General features: G+C 43.4%; 1 protein-coding gene across 1 annotated transcript in view; it reads left to right on the top strand.

Moving 5' to 3' along the window:
• Positions 1 to 19450, top strand: part of LOC142256037 (interferon regulatory factor 3-like) — a 43113-nt gene that overhangs the window by 9278 nt on the left and 14385 nt on the right. Inside the window, exons 7-8 of the mRNA XM_075327533.1 lie at positions 1176 to 1262; positions 17337 to 17702. Of these exons, the coding sequence (XP_075183648.1) occupies positions 1176 to 1262; positions 17337 to 17702 (453 nt within the window). The remainder of the gene's footprint in view (positions 1 to 1175; positions 1263 to 17336; positions 17703 to 19450) is intronic.

The raw sequence follows: 19450 nt of genomic DNA, 5'->3' as shown, positions 1-19450 counted from the left end.
GACTCGTTCTGCAGCCAGCAATAGAAAATGCTATTGAAAGTAAAAGGTGCAACATTTATATCCAAACTCAAATGCAAAAATAATTGTCAATCCCCAATTACGTGCATTTTAGTAAAAAGAAAGAAAATGTCAACCAAGGTGGACAATCCCTTTAATTTTTTACCGCTATGGGATTGCTCTCCTGTTTCTAGAATCTACTAGCTGTACTACCCGGCTTCGCCCGGGTTAATAACTGCTGTGTTAACAAAATAGAATGTATTAACATTCCCGGGATAGAATGTATAAATAGAATATATTAACGCCCGGGATAGTAACTGTCTCTCTGTTTCTCTCCCATTCTGTCTGTCTCCCCCTCTGTATATATCTCATTGTCTCTCTATCTTTGTCTGTCTGTCTCTTTCCCTGTCTGTCTCTGACTGTCTCTGTCTCATTCTCCGTCTGTCTCAATCTCTTTCCCAGTCTGTCTGTCTGTCTGTCTATCTATCTCTTTCCTTGTCTGTCTATCTATATCTGTCACTTTCCCTGTCTGTCTCTTTCCCTGTCTGTCTCTTTCCCTCTGTTTCTCTGTCTGTCTCTTTCCCTGTCTGTCTGTTTCCCTGTGTCTGTCTGTCTCTTTGTCTGTGTCTGTCTCTTTACCTGCTGTGTCTGTCTCTTAACCTGTCTCTCTCTTTCCCTCTCTTTCCCTGTCTCTTTCCCTGTCTGTCTCTTTGTCTGTGTCTGTCTCTTTGTGTCTGTCTCTTACCCTGTCTATGTCTGTTTCTTACCGTTTGTGTCTGCCTCTTTCCCTGTCTGTGTCTGTCTCTTTCCCTGGCTGCATTGTGACACGCCAACATTCCATATAAGGGCGTGGCTGCGCATTCTTCTGAAGTTCTGGCTGCACTGTGGCTCCCAGCTCCATTCGCTTTAATGGAGGCAGGTTTTTTGGTGAATAACTGTAAAGAGCGGGCTTAAAATTTCCCTTCAAAACATAGCCTATGACGCTCTCGGGGTCCAGAAGTGTGAGTGTGCAAAATTTTGTGGCTGTAGCTGCGACGGTGCGGATGCCAATCCCGGACATACACACACACACACACACACATACACACATTCAGCTTTATATATTAGATGTTGTTATTTTGCTGCTTCCATAGTACTTGTCTCACAGTTTCGGTAATGTCTTTTCTTCTCCTCTACAGAACCTGTTCAGCCGGTTCCATCTGAGACACAGAACTCTGAGACACAGCAGAATGCAATGAATCAATTTTTCCCCAATAATACTTTTGGTAAATTTTTCAGATTCAAATCTTATAGTTTTTAAATAAGTCATAAGATATGGTTGGGTTTTATATCTCCAGGTTAAGAAGATTTGCCACTTATTGACCACTCTAGCTGCCTTTTTTGTCAGACGTTAGAGCTGTCACTCAGAAGCCAAGTGGGACGGTTTGGGAACATTTAGAACAGAGAGATAAGATTGCTGATTCATGGACAGGCTAGCAAGAGTTAATCTCTGCTGGTCTGCTAGCTATGGACAGCCTAGCAAGAGTTAATCTCTGCTGGTCTGCTAGCTCCGTTGTGGGGAGACCTATCACATCTGCTCCCCTCCTATTTATGCTGGCTGAAACCTTATACCCATGACAGCTATAGTTTATTCTATGTTGGTCTGTGAGGTGTTGTGTCCCTGACTCTCTGGTGAAGGTTGTGTTTTAGTTGTGCCTATTGCTTGGAGCGGATGTGGAGTTTACCCCTGTTTTGTACTTCCTTCATGCTCTTGTTTTCCTCCTGAATCTCTTATTGTCTTTACCTTTGTGTGTGTGCTGTGCGACAGAGTTTTGATTTTCCCTTGTCTGTCTGTATCTGTGGGTTTCAACACCCTCCTATCTCGTCCCTCCCTAGTGGAAGGGGGAATCAGATCAGGACTGATCAGGAGCAGGGCCTGGAAGGAGACTCTGGCATCTCCACCAGATCAGGACTGGTCAGGAGCAGGGTCAGGAAGGAGACTCTGGCATCTCCACGAGATCCAGACTGGTCAGGAGTAGGGCCAGGAAGGAGATTCTGGCATCTCCACGAGATCAGGAATGGTCAGTAGCAGGGCCAGGAAGGGGACTTGGACATTTCCACGAGATCAGGTCTAGTCAGGAGTAGGGCCAGGAAGGAGACTCTGGCATCTCCACGAGATCGGGACTGGTCAGGAGCAGGGCCAGGAAGGAGACTGTGGTATCTCCACGAGATCGGGACTGGTCAGGAGCAGGGCCAGGAAGGAGACTCTGGCATCTCCACGAGATCGGGACTGGTCAGCAGCAGGGCCAGGAAGGAGATTCAATAGAGAAGATATGAAATGTGTGGCACTCACCGTAAGTAAAAAGCAGTTCTTTATTTTTCAGTCAGGGTCAGGAAGGAGACTCAGGCATCCCCACCATCAGAAGTATCCCTGAGATTATGGATAGCAATTGGGGCCCCGTAGCTTTGGGGAGAAATTAAGAGCCCGGTTTTTCGCTATCCAAAAGTCATCATGGCAGGGCCAGGAAGGAATTTCAGTAGAGTAGATATGAAATGTGTGACGCTCACCGTATGTAAAAAACAGTTCTTTATTTTTCAATCCGGGCTAGGAAGGAGACTCAGGCATCCCCACCATCAAGAGTATCCCTGATATTAGGGATAGCATAGGGCCCCTTATCTTGAGGGACAGCATAGGATCCTCAGGTCCCTGCAATCCCAAAGTCATCGTGACAGGACCCTAAGGAGAAGAGAGAAGTGGTTTTTCACCTCTTATGTCTGTTGCAGACTTCAGCTTTCAAAAATTATAAGAGAATGAATTGGTTTACAGGAGAAACTTTACAGCATGGGCCTCTCATGCAGCCTCTGGGGAGCCAATTTTCTGGTTTAATTGGGACATACAGCAACCATTAGCTGCATCATGAAGGATTACAGGAAGAGAACAGATGAGAGGTCACACATTAGGGCCTAGATGAAGCACATTATGGATTAGTCCCTTCACGGCATAAGCCTGCAGTTGTTGTATACTCCAACACTGTCTTCTCTTTTGGCATCTGCATTTTTTTTTAAATAAATCAATACTACATGTAAAAATAAGCAACTTTGTAATGTATCTTATCAGAAACGTCCGCTTCTTTAGCCTCCTGGACTGATCGTTCCTTCTCAAAATTCTCAATTCACGGGTAAAATCTGTGTTCACGGAATGCAGTCTTTCCCCATTACTGAGATAGGAGATGACAGTTGCTGCTTATAATGTTCTATGGAGAATTGTATCTGTCATTTCAGGGGAACTTGCAGCAGAATGTCTCTAGCTCCTCCTCCTCCATAGAATATTAAAAGCACCAGCTGTCATCTATCTCAGTAATGGAAAAATCTATCTTCCCTGAGTAGAAATTTTACCAATGAATTGAGGAAAATCAATCCAGAAGGAGAAAAATATATTTTTTCTGATATATACAAATGTGCTATTGATTGATGAAGTATAAATTAAAATGCCGATCAATGCAAAGAGGCACGAAAAATGGATGGTCAGTCATTAAGGAGTTAAATAAGAACATATTTGCTACCTGTAAATTAAAGGGCTATTCCCCCCAAAAAAATCAAGTTGTCACTTGATGATCTTTAGGGGTCCAACCAATGGGACCCCAGCGCTCTCTCTGCTCCATTTATTGACTATAGGACTGGCAAGTGCAGTGCTCAGCTAGTCCCATAGACAATGAATGGAGGGGAGGTCCAGCATTTTCACCTCCTCTGGGGACAGGCTGTAGAGCCCCACCCCTGAGGATCCAAGGTACCAATCTTGTGGATGGAGGGTAGTTTTTTTATTTTTTTGGAGGGTAATAACCCTTGAGCATAAAGCAGGAGAGGTCTGAACTCAAGTAAACTTGACTACCATTGATAAAAGGAAGTAGAAGTTAGGAGCGAATCCGGGTAGAAACCACAACTAACGGTGATACAACAAGCAGAACAGGCGAGTTTCTATTCTTCGGGGAATCAACTGTGAGCTCAAAATATTATGATTCAATGATAACCAGAAATATAAAGTTAATTACTTCCTATGATAAACCAAACATTGCTATCTAAGGCTGTGTGCCCACATTGCATTTTAGGTTTTTCCCCTATGAGCTGCGGCCACCACCAGTGAACCCTTACATACAGCATTCCAGAATACTGTATATAAGAGCCCAGGCTAATCTGTATAAGGTAAAAAAAACACCTTTATTATACCTCCCCTAGGGGGTGGTCCGGTCCAATGGATGTCGCTGCTCTCCAGTCCAGCGCCTCCTCTCTACTACAATGGCCGTCCTCGTTCTTCTTCCCAGCCCATTGTGGATGACGCATCCTACGTTATCCAAACAGAGGCCTCCATTGTGCTCCTGCGCATGCACACTTTGCATTACAGTACAGGGCAGATCAAAGGCACGAGGAAAGGTCAAAGATCACCCGCGCATGCGCACTACAGTACTTTGATTACAGTACTTTGTTGCGTCATTCACACAGAGGCCTTCATTGTGCTCCTGCGCATGCACACTCTGATCTGCCCTGCTGAGGGCATAGCAAGGTACTGTATTGCGCAGGTGCGATCAAAGGTCAAAGACCACCCGCGCATGCGCACTACAGTACTTTGATTACAGTACTTTGTTGCGTCATTCACACAGAGGCCTTCATTGTGCTCCTGCGCATGCGCACGCTGATCTGCCCTGCTGAGGGCATAGCAAGGTACTGTATTGCGCAGGCGCGATCAAAGGTCAAAGACCACCTGCATTTACTCACAAGGAAGTTATCATCTATCCAAAAACTACTAATGTGGTCCCAGAGTGTTTCCAGTCAGAATTCATACTAAGCACTTCAAGAGACCATATTTAAATCAATATAACAATCTTTATTCACATGATTTAAAAACACAAACACTAGACAATTATGACAATTTAAAAGAATCAACAAAACAGGGTGTAAGGTAGAGGGTCCACCATAATTCATAAAATTATAGTATCACAGAATATTTAGTGAAATTCTCATGTATATTTCTAAATGTCACAAAGCACTTAAATTCATAATAGAGCTTTGTATAATCTATTCATGTAAAAATATGATCTAAATGACCTCTTATTCCTTGATATTCCGGATGTTTATTTCATCATTGCAATAGACATAACCAACAAGAAGATACATTATATATTTCTACTTTAGTGCCGCAGAATATTAAATTCATATCAGAAATTCTGACAATCTCAAGCACTTATATTCCTATGTGCCATGTAATAACCTGTATACTCCTTAATTTTGGACATTTGAAAGTTAGAATCTATACTGCATTAGTATCGCAGTATATTATAGCAAGAGATGACATTTGCTGAAATCTATTGGATAACGATAAAGAATAGAAATCCTACCCATTCCCATGAAAGGAATTAGGAGCAACCTCTCAAGCAGGGAATAAACCAGACAGTCATTTCGATCAATATTAAAGATACTTTACCTGGGCGGACCCTCCCCACACCACTCCAACGATCGTTTCAACGTATCTTCGTCAGGGAGTGATGTGAAGAGGTAATGGGCAGCCCTATATACTTCCCTCACAGCTGCTGTAAATCTATGTAACGAGCGCTCCACTTACCGGGCGCTGCCAGCGTTAGTGCGGAGGCCCCCTCCCCCAACCACGAGGTACAGGCACGTCAGAACAGGCGACAACGTCGCCCGCGATGACGCGACCACACCACGAGGCGGGGGGAATGGGAGCACGCATGCGCGCCGCAGCGTCAGCGCTCGTGATGCTGTGTCTAGAGGGAAAGTCGCCATCTTAGTGTATATCAGGGCTTCAACATGGCTATCGCCTATGACATAATTCATTAATCTGTACACCCATACATTTATGGTCGCAAAACCTCGTATAATTACAGATTTATCATCCGATTCATAGAATGGCATGTATACGCCTATGTAAAGAAATGCCATGTATATACATAATCAGTCTATTACGGTGAAATTATATTTCTCACCATTCATCTGTCATTATACATTATGGGCGCCCCAGATACCCAAAAAAACCCCTTTACATTAAAAATCAAGTAGGTGGTGTAATATAATTGCAATTATGAGGGAGAATCTTCTTCAAATAGCAAATCTTTATTAATCACAAAAGTGAGAAAAACTCTTATAATATGGAGTTGCTACGAAACTCCACAACCGGCTCACAAGTGACATAACAGTTTCTCATAGGATCCAAAATTGTTACTTATCAGCTCTACCTCCACCCTGGTCATAACAGACCCTACTATAGCAAATGATATGGAGATGGGAGGCACAAGGGTGTCTTTCACCCCCATCCATGGCATAGTAATTAAAAATAGGGTACTCAGTGATATAATAAATAAGGGAATAATCAAATGGAATAAATCACTATCAAGAACATAAGGGATGCTAGAGCTGATACACATCATAAAATGGCCAATTCGAATCCTGCATAGTCACAATTTATAAGAAGCCGTTATTTGCTGAAAATGGTACATATAACCGGTGTTCGGCTATTCATTCAAACAAGGAGTTCCACAGAAGCCCAAGCGAGGGGCTCATCTAAACACAAACGTTGTAAGGGGGGGTGATATGGAATCATATCACCGCCCATTACCCATGGTGTAGATATTGAAAAGGGTGATCACATCAAGTCGCAGCAAAGGTATAAGAATATTTCATATATGGACTCAAGCCAGAGAGGAGCAATAATTAGATGTCATTAGTCACTAAACATGACTCACAGCGTAATATAGCTATTAGTCTAATCATACCCAGGAAATTCCAACAATAGCCCAAGGGGGCTCATCTAAACACAGACGTTGCAAGGGGAGGTGACATATAAGTATCACCCCCCACTGCACATGGTGTAGATAATAGAAAAAGGATGATCACATAAGAGTGACCTTAACATTCATAGTGCCAATCTCCAGTCAGTATCACGAGCAGGGAGAAGAACAAAGAGGGACTGACGATAATCATAATCCTATCAGATCCATAGGCATTTCAAAACAACATGTGGTTTAATGAAGAGATGGAATCACTATCGCTTATTCATATACTATAGGAAGTTAGAAAATCCCCATTGATCATTCAAACCTACGGGTTTCATGCTCCTCAACAGGGTGATCCATTTACATTCCATTTGTCCCAATCTCTTAGTTATATCACCTCTTCTATTGCCCACATGAAGTTTGTCAATGCCCCGGAACTGAAGGCGATGTCCTTGGCCTGGATGGAACTCTCGAAAATGTTTGGCAATAGGTTTTAATTTGAAAATTTTCTCGGTCTGGTCAGCGGTGACTGTCTCAGCATTTTTTATATCTCTAATATGCTCCAAAATACGAACACGAAATTCTCGTGTAGTCATTCCGACATACAGCTTCCCACATGGACAACATGCCAAATAAATAACATGTGTTGTTCTACAATTAATATGCTGTAGGATTTTATACCTTTTAGTATTGGAAGCATCAGAAAATTCATGGGTTTTCACCACATACTTACAGGCTGAACAGTCACCGCATCTCCAAGACCCCCACTTTGGCCCACTTGAACCAAAGATGAAATGGGACGATTTTACAACATGATGACTATGTACCAAACATTCTCGGATAGTCTTACTTCTTCTGGCTACAAAACAAGGTTGGTTAGTTACAATTTTACATAAGTTTGGATCTTGTTTCAAGATGGACCAACAACTGGAGACAGCATCCGTCAATTCACCCCATCTAGAGTGGTAGGTGGTGATGAAGCGTAAAGCATTATCAGATGTTTTCTTGCGACGAGGCATGAGGAGTACTGATCTCTCTGTATTTTTTGATCGTTCATAAGCTCTATTGATGTTTTCTTTCTTGTACCCCCGTTGAAGGAATCTTAAACGGAGATCTCCTGCTTGTCTCTCAAAATCCTCCTCCCTGTCGCAAATGCGTCTGGTTCTAATAAATTGGCCAGTCGGTATTGCTCGTATCACATGCGACGGATGAGCTGATTTTGAATGTAAAAGGGAGTTGACACTTGTCTCCTTTCGATGTATCCTAGTGTGTAAATCTCCTTGATCATCCACCAAGATATCCAGATCCAAAAAAGTAATTCTTGTCTTGCTGACTGAGTATGTTAATTTCACGTTCCACAGGTTGTCATTCAAATATGCCAGGAACTCTTCCAATATGGTTTTAGAGCCCTGCCAAATAAACAGAACGTCATCGATAAATCTCAGCCAGAGCACCACTGAGCCCAAGAACATTGCTTCACTTTTCTGCACAAATTCCCTCTCCCACATTCCCATGAAGAGATTGGCGTAGGATGGGGCACATGCCACCCCCATCGCCACGCCCCTCTTCTGTAGGAAAAACCGATCTTTGAAAATAAAATAATTATGGGAGAGGACATATTTCATTGCAGTCAAAATAAAGTCAGTCAAATCATTTCCCATATCTCGATTGGTTAGAAAAAACCTCAGAGCTGACAGTCCCAGGGAGTGTGAAATACTAGTGTAAAGGGATTCCACATCACATGTGATGAGGAACATGTCCTCATCCATGTGTATCCCATCCAATCTACGTAGCACTTCTGTGGAATCCTTTACAAATGATGGCAATTCCATCACTATTGGTTTCAAAAAATGATCTAACAATTTCGATATTGGTTCAACCAAACTACCATTCCCTGAGACGATCGGTCTACCAGGTGGGTTTTTTGTATCCTTGTGTATCTTTGGCAGTAGATACAGCGTAGGCACACAAGGAAATTTGACTTTAAGGCCTTCCCAGACCTTCTTAGGAATAACGCCATTTTCAAGGGCCTCATCCAGGATGTCATTCAATTCCACCTGAAAGGAGTCCGTAGGGTCTCCAGTAAGTTGTTGGTAACACAGGGGGTCGTGGAGCTGCCTGAAGACCTCTTTTTCATAGAGGTCCACAGGCCAAACTACCACGTTGCCCCCCTTGTCAGCTGGTTTGAATATGACATCCTTCATACGTTTCAATTCCTCAAGAGCCTGCCGTTCCTCTCTTCGTAAATTGTCATGCGGTCTATGTTGGGGGATCTTGAATATTGCTTCAACCACCATTCTAACAAAAACTTCAACTGAAGAGCATGATGACAATGATGGAAAGAATGTACTCTTTTTTCTAAAAATCTCTGGAAACTTACCAGGCTGTGTCTCCATTTGTTCTAATAGTAGATCCTCTAGTGCTTGAAGTGCCGCCAGTTCTTCCTCTGTAGAGAATGAATCACAGGAAGATTTAGAGTGGTACTTTTTTAATAACAACTTCCTGGCAAACAGGAATGTATCCTTAATTGCCGTGAAGTGATCAAAATTTGCTGTTGGGCAAAAGCCCAACCCCAAAGTCAAAACTGATTCCTGTGCTGCTGTTAAGGTAATATTAGATAGATTAATTACCTTTAAGGTGTTTGTTGTCTTGAAATCCGATTCAAAAACGGCAGGTTTATATTTCTTTGCTTTGTTCCGTGTATAATAGCCACTCACAGATCCAGATGTTTCACCTCGTACATTATCAACAGAGACACTAGAAATGTCACTTATTGATGATGAAAAGGATGTCGTTCTTATGGGATTCTGTTTCGCTTTCCACTTATATACTTTATTAGTCTGGTAATCCCGAGTGTCCCGTTGGAATTTGCTCGTTTTCAGACTTTGTATCTCCTTTTCCCATTTTTGGAAAGAATTATTAAGTTCCAAATCAAATTTCTGCATTTGCTCAGGAGATAGTGCTTGTCGTACCTTATCCTGTGACAATTTAATTTGCTCCTCTAATTTATCCAGATGTTTCTTGTCGGCCTCAATCAAAATTGTCAAAAAAGATGAGGAGCATGCGTTACATGCATCTTCCCACTTCTTTGCCAATGATTCCTCCTCCAAGGAGAAGGAGGGCATTACCTGTACCCGCAGTCCACGTGGTATAAATTTACGTTGATCATAATGTTCCAAAGACGCCTTGTTCCACCACGTCTTGGTCCTTCTGTATAGCAATTCCTTTAGTACATCTTTTTCATTTGTGATGTCCTCCGAGGTGCTATCAATCACATCACCACCTACTTCTCCAAATACAGTTGGTAATTTGTTCAACCATGCTGAATCACGAATCCTGAAATCCATGTTGGTGATCCTTCCTACAACAACAACCAGTATTTACTCACAAGGAAGTTATCATCTATCCAAAAACTACTAATGTGGTCCCAGAGTGTTTCCAGTCAGAATTCATACTAAGCACTTCAAGAGACCATATTTAAATCAATATAACAATCTTTATTCACATGATTTAAAAACACAAACACTAGACAATTATGACAATTTAAAAGAATCTGCGGGTACAGGTAATGCCCTCCTTCTCCTTGGAGGAGGAATCATTGGCAAAGAAGTGGGAAGATGCATGTAACGCATGCTCCTCATCTTTTTTGACAATTTTGATTGAGGCCGACAAGAAACATCTGGATAAATTAGAGGAGCAAATTAAATTGTCACAGGATAAGGTACGACAAGCACTATCTCCTGAGCAAATGCAGAAATTTGATTTGGAACTTAATAATTCTTTCCAAAAATGGGAAAAGGAGATACAAAGTCTGAAAACGAGCAAATTCCAACGGGACACTCGGGATTACCAGACTAATAAAGTATATAAGTGGAAAGCGAAACAGAATCCCATAAGAACGACATCCTTTTCATCATCAATAAGTGACATTTCTAGTGTCTCTGTTGATAATGTACGAGGTGAAACATCTGGATCTGTGAGTGGCTATTATACACGGAACAAAGCAAAGAAATATAAACCTGCCGTTTTTGAATCGGATTTCAAGACAACAAACACCTTAAAGGTAATTAATCTATCTAATATTACCTTAACAGCAGCACAGGAATCAGTTTTGACTTTGGGGTTGGGCTTTTGCCCAACAGCAAATTTTGATCACTTCACGGCAATTAAGGATACATTCCTGTTTGCCAGGAAGTTGTTATTAAAAAAGTACCACTCTAAATCTTCCTGTGATTCATTCTCTACAGAGGAAGAACTGGCGGCACTTCAAGCACTAGAGGATCTACTATTAGAACAAATGGAGACACAGCCTGGTAAGTTTCCAGAGATTTTTAGAAAAAAGAGTACATTCTTTCCATCATTGTCATCATGCTCTTCAGTTGAAGTTTTTGTTAGAATGGTGGTTGAAGCAATATTCAAGATCCCCCAACATAGACCGCATGACAATTTACGAAGAGAGGAACGGCAGGCTCTTGAGGAATTGAAACGTATGAAGGATGTCATATTCAAACCAGCTGACAAGGGGGGCAACGTGGTAGTTTGGCCTGTGGACCTCTATGAAAAAGAGGTCTTCAGGCAGCTCCACGACCCCCTGTGTTACCAACAACTTACTGGAGACCCTACGGACTCCTTTCAGGTGGAATTGAATGACATCCTGGATGAGGCCCTTGAAAATGGCGTTATTCCTAAGAAGGTCTGGGAAGGCCTTAAAGTCAAATTTCCTTGTGTGCCTACGCTGTATCTACTGCCAAAGATACACAAGGATACAAAAAACCCACCTGGTAGACCGATCGTCTCAGGGAATGGTAGTTTGGTTGAACCAATATCGAAATTGTTAGATCATTTTTTGAAACCAATAGTGATGGAATTGCCATCATTTGTAAAGGATTCCACAGAAGTGCTACGTAGATTGGATGGGATACACATGGATGAGGACATGTTCCTCATCACATGTGATGTGGAATCCCTTTACACTAGTATTTCACACTCCCTGGGACTGTCAGCTCTGAGGTTTTTTCTAACCAATCGAGATATGGGAAATGATTTGACTGACTTTATTTTGACTGCAATGAAATATGTCCTCTCCCATAATTATTTTATTTTCAAAGATCGGTTTTTCCTACAGAAGAGGGGCGTGGCGATGGGGGTGGCATGTGCCCCATCCTACGCCAATCTCTTCATGGGAATGTGGGAGAGGGAATTTGTGCAGAAAAGTGAAGCAATGTTCTTGGGCTCAGTGGTGCTCTGGCTGAGATTTATCGATGACGTTCTGTTTATTTGGCAGGGCTCTAAAACCATATTGGAAGAGTTCCTGGCATATTTGAATGACAACCTGTGGAACGTGAAATTAACATACTCAGTCAGCAAGACAAGAATTACTTTTTTGGATCTGGATATCTTGGTGGATGATCAAGGAGATTTACACACTAGGATACATCGAAAGGAGACAAGTGTCAACTCCCTTTTACATTCAAAATCAGCTCATCCGTCGCATGTGATACGAGCAATACCGACTGGCCAATTTATTAGAACCAGACGCATTTGCGACAGGGAGGAGGATTTTGAGAGACAAGCAGGAGATCTCCGTTTAAGATTCCTTCAACGGGGGTACAAGAAAGAAAACATCAATAGAGCTTATGAACGATCAAAAAATACAGAGAGATCAGTACTCCTCATGCCTCGTCGCAAGAAAACATCTGATAATGCTTTACGCTTCATCACCACCTACCACTCTAGATGGGGTGAATTGACGGATGCTGTCTCCAGTTGTTGGTCCATCTTGAAACAAGATCCAAACTTATGTAAAATTGTAACTAACCAACCTTGTTTTGTAGCCAGAAGAAGTAAGACTATCCGAGAATGTTTGGTACATAGTCATCATGTTGTAAAATCGTCCCATTTCATCTTTGGTTCAAGTGGGCCAAAGTGGGGGTCTTGGAGATGCGGTGACTGCTCAGCCTGTAAGTATGTGGTGAAAACCCATGAATTTTCTGATGCTTCCAATACTAAAAGGTATAAAATCCTACAGCATATTAATTGTAGAACAACACATGTTATTTATTTGGCATGTTGTCCATGTGGGAAGCTGTATGTCGGAATGACTACACGAGAATTTCGTGTTCGTATTTTGGAGCATATTAGAGATATAAAAAATGCTGAGACAGTCACCGCTGACCAGACCGAGAAAATTTTCAAATTAAAACCTATTGCCAAACATTTTCGAGAGTTCCATCCAGGCCAAGGACATCGCCTTCAGTTCCGGGGCATTGACAAACTTCATGTGGGCAATAGAAGAGGTGATATAACTAAGAGATTGGGACAAATGGAATGTAAATGGATCACCCTGTTGAGGAGCATGAAACCCGTAGGTTTGAATGATCAATGGGGATTTTCTAACTTCCTATAGTATATGAATAAGCGATAGTGATTCCATCTCTTCATTAAACCACATGTTGTTTTGAAATGCCTATGGATCTGATAGGATTATGATTATCGTCAGTCCCTCTTTGTTCTTCTCCCTGCTCGTGATACTGACTGGAGATTGGCACTATGAATGTTAAGGTCACTCTTATGTGATCATCCTTTTTCTATTATCTACACCATGTGCAGTGGGGGGTGATACTTATATGTCACCTCCCCTTGCAACGTCTGTGTTTAGATGAGCCCCCTTGGGCTATTGTTGGAATTTCCTGGGTATGATTAGACTAATAGCTATATTACGCTGTGAGTCATGTTTAGTGACTAATGACATCTAATTATTGCTCCTCTCTGGCTTGAGTCCATATATGAAATATTCTTATACCTTTGCTGCGACTTGATGTGATCACCCTTTTCAATATCTACACCATGGGTAATGGGCGGTGATATGATTCCATATCACCCCCCCTTACAACGTTTGTGTTTAGATGAGCCCCTCGCTTGGGCTTCTGTGGAACTCCTTGTTTGAATGAATAGCCGAACACCGGTTATATGTACCATTTTCAGCAAATAACGGCTTCTTATAAATTGTGACTATGCAGGATTCGAATTGGCCATTTTATGATGTGTATCAGCTCTAGCATCCCTTATGTTCTTGATAGTGATTTATTCCATTTGATTATTCCCTTATTTATTATATCACTGATTACCCTATTTTTAATTACTATGCCATGGATGGGGGTGAAAGACACCCTTGTGCCTCCCATCTCCATATCATTTGCTATAGTAGGGTCTGTTATGACCAGGGTGGAGGTAGAGCTGATAAGTAACAATTTTGGATCCTATGAGAAACTGTTATGTCACTTGTGAGCCGGTTGTGGAGTTTCGTAGCAACTCCATATTATAAGAGTTTTTCTCACTTTTGTGATTAATAAAGATTTGCTATTTGAAGAAGATTCTCCCTCATAATTGCAATTATATTACACCACCTACTTGATTTTTAATGTAAAGGGGTTTTTTTGGGTATCTGGGGCGCCCATAATGTATAATGACAGATGAATGGTGAGAAATATAATTTCACCGTAATAGACTGATTATGTATATACATGGCATTTCTTTACATAGGCGTATACATGCCATTCTATGAATCGGATGATAAATCTGTAATTATACGAGGTTTTGCGACCATAAATGTATGGGTGTACAGATTAATGAATTATGTCATAGGCGATAGCCATGTTGAAGCCCTGATATACACTAAGATGGCGACTTTCCCTCTAGACACAGCATCACGAGCGCTGACGCTGCGGCGCGCATGCGTGCTCCCATTCCCCCCGCCTCGTGGTGTGGTCGCGTCATCGCGGGCGACGTTGTCGCCTGTTCTGACGTGCCTGTACCTCGTGGTTGGGGGAGGGGGCCTCCGCACTAACGCTGGCAGCGCCCGGTAAGTGGAGCGCTCGTTACATAGATTTACAGCAGCTGTGAGGGAAGTATATAGGGCTGCCCATTACCTCTTCACATCACTCCCTGACGAAGATACGTTGAAACGATCGTTGGAGTGGTGTGGGGAGGGTCCGCCCAGGTAAAGTATCTTTAATATTGATCGAAATGACTGTCTGGTTTATTCCCTGCTTGAGAGGTTGCTCCTAATTCCTTTCATGGGAATGGGTAGGATTTCTATTCTTTATCGTTATCCAATAGATTTCAGCAAATGTCATCTCTTGCTATAATATACTGCGATACTAATGCAGTATAGATTCTAACTTTCAAATGTCCAAAATTAAGGAGTATACAGGTTATTACATGGCACATAGGAATATAAGTGCTTGAGATTGTCAGAATTTCTGATATGAATTTAATATTCTGCGGCACTAAAGTAGAAATATATAATGTATCTTCTTGTTGGTTATGTCTATTGCAATGATGAAATAAACATCCGGAATATCAAGGAATAAGAGGTCATTTAGATCATATTTTTACATGAATAGATTATACAAAGCTCTATTATGAATTTAAGTGCTTTGTGACATTTAGAAATATACATGAGAATTTCACTAAATATTCTGTGATACTATAATTTTATGAATTATGGTGGACCCTCTACCTTACACCCTGTTTTGTTGATTCTTTTAAATTGTCATAATTGTCTAGTGTTTGTGTTTTTAAATCATGTGAATAAAGATTGTTATATTGATTTAAATATGGTCTCTTGAAGTGCTTAGTATGAACAAAGACCACCTGCGCATGCGCACTACAGTACTTTGATCCGCCCTCAGCAGGGAAGAGAGTAATGCGCATGCGCAGGAGAGCAATGGAGACCTCTGTGTGAATGACGTAGGACGCGTCATCCACACAGAGCTGGGAAGGAGGACAGCGACTGCACAGGGTAGAGGAGGTGCCAGACCCGAAGCAGTGATGCCCATTGGACCAGACCGCCCTCTAGGTGAGTATTATAAAGGTGTTTTTTACGTTCCACAGACCGGCCTGGGCTCTTATATACAGCATTATAGAACACTATATATAGGGGCTTACTCCTGGTTGCTTCAGGTATAAGGGAAAAACCTGGTGAAAGGTCCCCCTTAAAGGGACCTTTAGCATGTCTTCACACTGTGCCTCAAAAATTTGGAGGATCTGCTCAGTGGCTACATGCACATAGAACTTGAGGAGTTATTGGAGCAAAAACTGAGTGGAAACTCTCCAAATCCTTCTCAAAACTGAAAAACTACTCAAAAACGAAGAATATCAGCTCCAAAGTCTCAGCAAAAAGACCAGGAACCAACCATAAACTTCCAAGTTTTTGAGGAGGATTTGGAGAGTTACTATTCAATTTCTTCTGTAAAATCTCCAAATCTCCCCCCAACCAAAACTCAGTGTACACATAGCCTAAGGGTACATGCACATGACATCTTTCTTAAGTGGATTCCACCTGGAATTTGCCTGAAAAGGGGAAATCCCTTTGCACATTCTCAGGACAGAAGTAACTTGACGTGGGCCCCCGTTGTCTAAGACAAATGTAACGTCTGCCCTTGACCACCAACTTAGGATGACTAGGGCTAGCCACCAAGTCGGCAGGATCTCAAGAACCCTGAAACCCTTTAAACCCTGTACAGGGATCTGGAATTACACAGGGTCCAGGAGACCGCTGCCTGTGGAAGGCTGCAATCCAGGAAAGAGTGGTCGTCAGGCAGGAGGCCCAAAAAAGGGACAAAATCGGCAGGCAGGAGCGTAGTCAGGAAATCAGGCAGAGGTCAAAACCGGAGATGGCGGCGAAGTACAAAAAGAGCAGGCAGGGGGGTAGTCAGGAAATCAGGCACAGGTCAAAACTGGAGATGGCAGCGAGGTACAAAAAGAGCAGGTAGGGGGGTAGTCAGGAAATCAGGCAGAGGTCAAAACCGGAGATGGCGGCGAAGTACAAAAAGAGCAAGCAGGGGGGTAGTCAGGAAATCAGGGACAGGTCAAAACTGGAGATGGCGGCGAGGTACAAAAAGAGCAGGTAGGGGGGTAGTCAGGAAATCAGGCACAGGTCAAAACTGGAGATGGCAGCGAGGTACAAAAAGAGCAGGTAGGGGGGTAGTCAGGAAATCAGGCAGAGGTCAAAACCGGAGATGGCGGCGAAGTACAAAAAGAGCAAGCAGGGGGGTAGTCAGGAAATCAGGGACAGGTCAAAACTGGAGATGGCGGCGAGGTACAAAAAGAGCAGGCAGGAGAGTAGTCAGGAAATCAGGCAGAGGTCAAAACACAGTGATCAATAGTCAGAACAGGAACCAGACACTACCAGGAATACAAAACTATATCTGGTAGTGACCAGCAGGCAGGAGGGGGAATAAGGAGGGTGTGCTGTCTTCACAGTGGCTATAGCAGAACTGGGGTAACTTCAGCTGGAAGACACACGCCACCTACAGTCAGCCAGTGGTACAGCAGGTCCCAGGGAAACCCAGTTTAGTGGATGAGCGGAGTTTGCGCCCACCAGAGCCACTGGCAACGACTCCTCTCCTATCACCAGCAAAGCCCATGGGGGGAATAAGGTGGTGCCTGGTGACCGAAGCAGAAGTGGACTCTGGTGAGGACGTGACAATAAGTAGCGCCAGCCTCGATAGTAAAGGGATGCACATGACATTGGGTTTTATTTTAATAACTGATTTTTATTTATTTTTTTTATAGAAACACAATTTGAGGTCAAGATTTTTTATCGTGGCACTCTGGTGAAGAATACCTTGGTGAAGAACCCAAATGGCTTCCACATAACTTCAAATAAACACCCAAATCCAGAATGTTATTTAGAGGAAGTGACGTTGCCGCCTCCAACCGCGATACGGGACCAAAAAGTAGCTGCTGAAATAACTAAAATTATAGACAACCTAAAAACGGGCACAATAGTGGAAGTGCAAAATGGGTCGATATGTGCCAAAAGGCTGGGAAAGTGCAGGAGCTTCTGGGCAATGACAGAAGAGCCAACCACAACTCAATCCAATCCTATAAGCAAAACAGAGTATAGTGTTCTGTATAACTTCCAACAATTTGTGAAAGGTACGGTCTAAATCTTTTTCATGAATACTGATGAAAACAATTGGGTTTGACTGGTCGAAATTACTTTCATTTGTTGGAAACATAGATACAGGTCCTGTTTTATAGTAATAATTAATACTCTTAATCATGGTGTTATCAGGTCAAAAGTGGCAAATTCTTGCCCTTGATTTTTTCCTTCTTTGGATTTATTTTAATCCATCATATACTTATATAAAGGAGATTGTGTGCTGTATTGATTTCCCGAGCGCTCGTAAAACAAATCTTATTAATTTGGAGTTCAAAAGGCATGGAAGGAGTATATTTCTTTGTCGCTCCATTGGGAGACCCAGACAATTGGGGTGTATAGCTACTGCCTCCGGAGGCCACACAAAGCATTACACTTAAAAGTGTAAGGCCCCTCCCCTTCTGCCTATACACCCCCCGTGGGATCACGGGTTCCTCAGTTTTCAAGCTTTGTGCGAAGGAGGTCAGACATCCACGCATAGCTCCACTGTTTTAGTCAGCAGCAGCTGCTGACTATGTCGGATGGAAGAAAAGAGAGCCCATACTTGGGCCCCCAGCATGCTCCCTTCTCACCCCACTTTGTGTCGGCGGTGTTTGTTAAGGTTGAGGTACCCATTGCGGGTACAGAGGCTGGAGCCCACATGCTGCATCCTTCCCCATCCCCCTTTGGGCTCTGGGTGAAGTGGGATTTACCGGTCTCCAGGCACAGAGACCGTGCTCCGTCCACAGCCCCTGGGGAATCTGCTGGATATGGAGCGGAGTATCGTCAGGGACAGGGCCCTGCTACGCCAAGGTACTCTGTGTCCCCGTACAGACCGCGCACACACTGCAGCATTGCTGGGTGTGTTAGTGCGCCGGGGACAATAGCGCTGCTGCGCTTGTGCCACACTTCCACAGTTTGCTCAGGGAGTTAGTGTGTGGGGAACTGCAGCGCCGGCCCCTGCTGACAGTTTTTACTGCGACGCGGCTGGGACTTGTGGTGCGCCGGGGACTTCCGCGCTGGCCGTGCATATTTGTCGGCCGCGCTTTTTACTAGAGTCCCCGGCTTTTGCGGCCTAGTTCCGTTTCGTTCCCGCCCCCAGGCCTGCCAGTCAGGGGAAGGGCGGGACGCTATACAGAAAGTCAGCGCCGAGGGCTGGAATCTGCTTTACATACTCCAGCCCTCACATTGAGCACAGTGGGAAGCCAGTTTCCCGCACTTTGTCTGAGGCACGCCCACGGTCCGCCCCTCTTCACAGAACGCCGGCAGCCATTCCTGTGTGCAGGCTGAGCTGGAAAGGGGAGACAAGTTCTGGGAGACCCAGGCACGGGATTCTGGCGACTACACACCCGCTTTTAGCGGGCGGTAAGCGGCACCCTCCGGTGCTGACCCCACTAGTGAAAGTGTTCATTTGTATTTTTATGCTTGCATGCTATACATTGCACTAAACGGTCGCTGGTGATTCTTGGCTATATACCCTCCTGGATTGCTCTGTGGAGAATACAGCATGTCGTCCGCAAAAAACAGGGGTGCCAAGGCACAGGCTTTTTATGCTGCTTGCACCGCTTGTGAGGCTGTTCTACCGGCAGGTTCCACTGACCCCCATTGTGTGCAGTGTTCGGTCCCTGTGCTCCCTGCTCGGCCAGGGCCTCTGCTGGAGGTGACCCAGAGAGATCCACCTGTGAATACTGTCCAGGTGACGGGGACAGAGTTTGCAATTTTTGCGGATAGATTATCTGTGACTATGTCTCAGATTCTAGAAACT

Source organism: Anomaloglossus baeobatrachus, chromosome 11 (assembly GCF_048569485.1).
Source record: "Anomaloglossus baeobatrachus isolate aAnoBae1 chromosome 11, aAnoBae1.hap1, whole genome shotgun sequence".
Lineage (NCBI taxonomy): Eukaryota > Metazoa > Chordata > Amphibia > Anura > Aromobatidae > Anomaloglossus > Anomaloglossus baeobatrachus.
The sequence above is the reverse complement of the archived record's forward strand: the minus strand, read 5'-3'. Positions and strand labels throughout refer to the sequence as shown.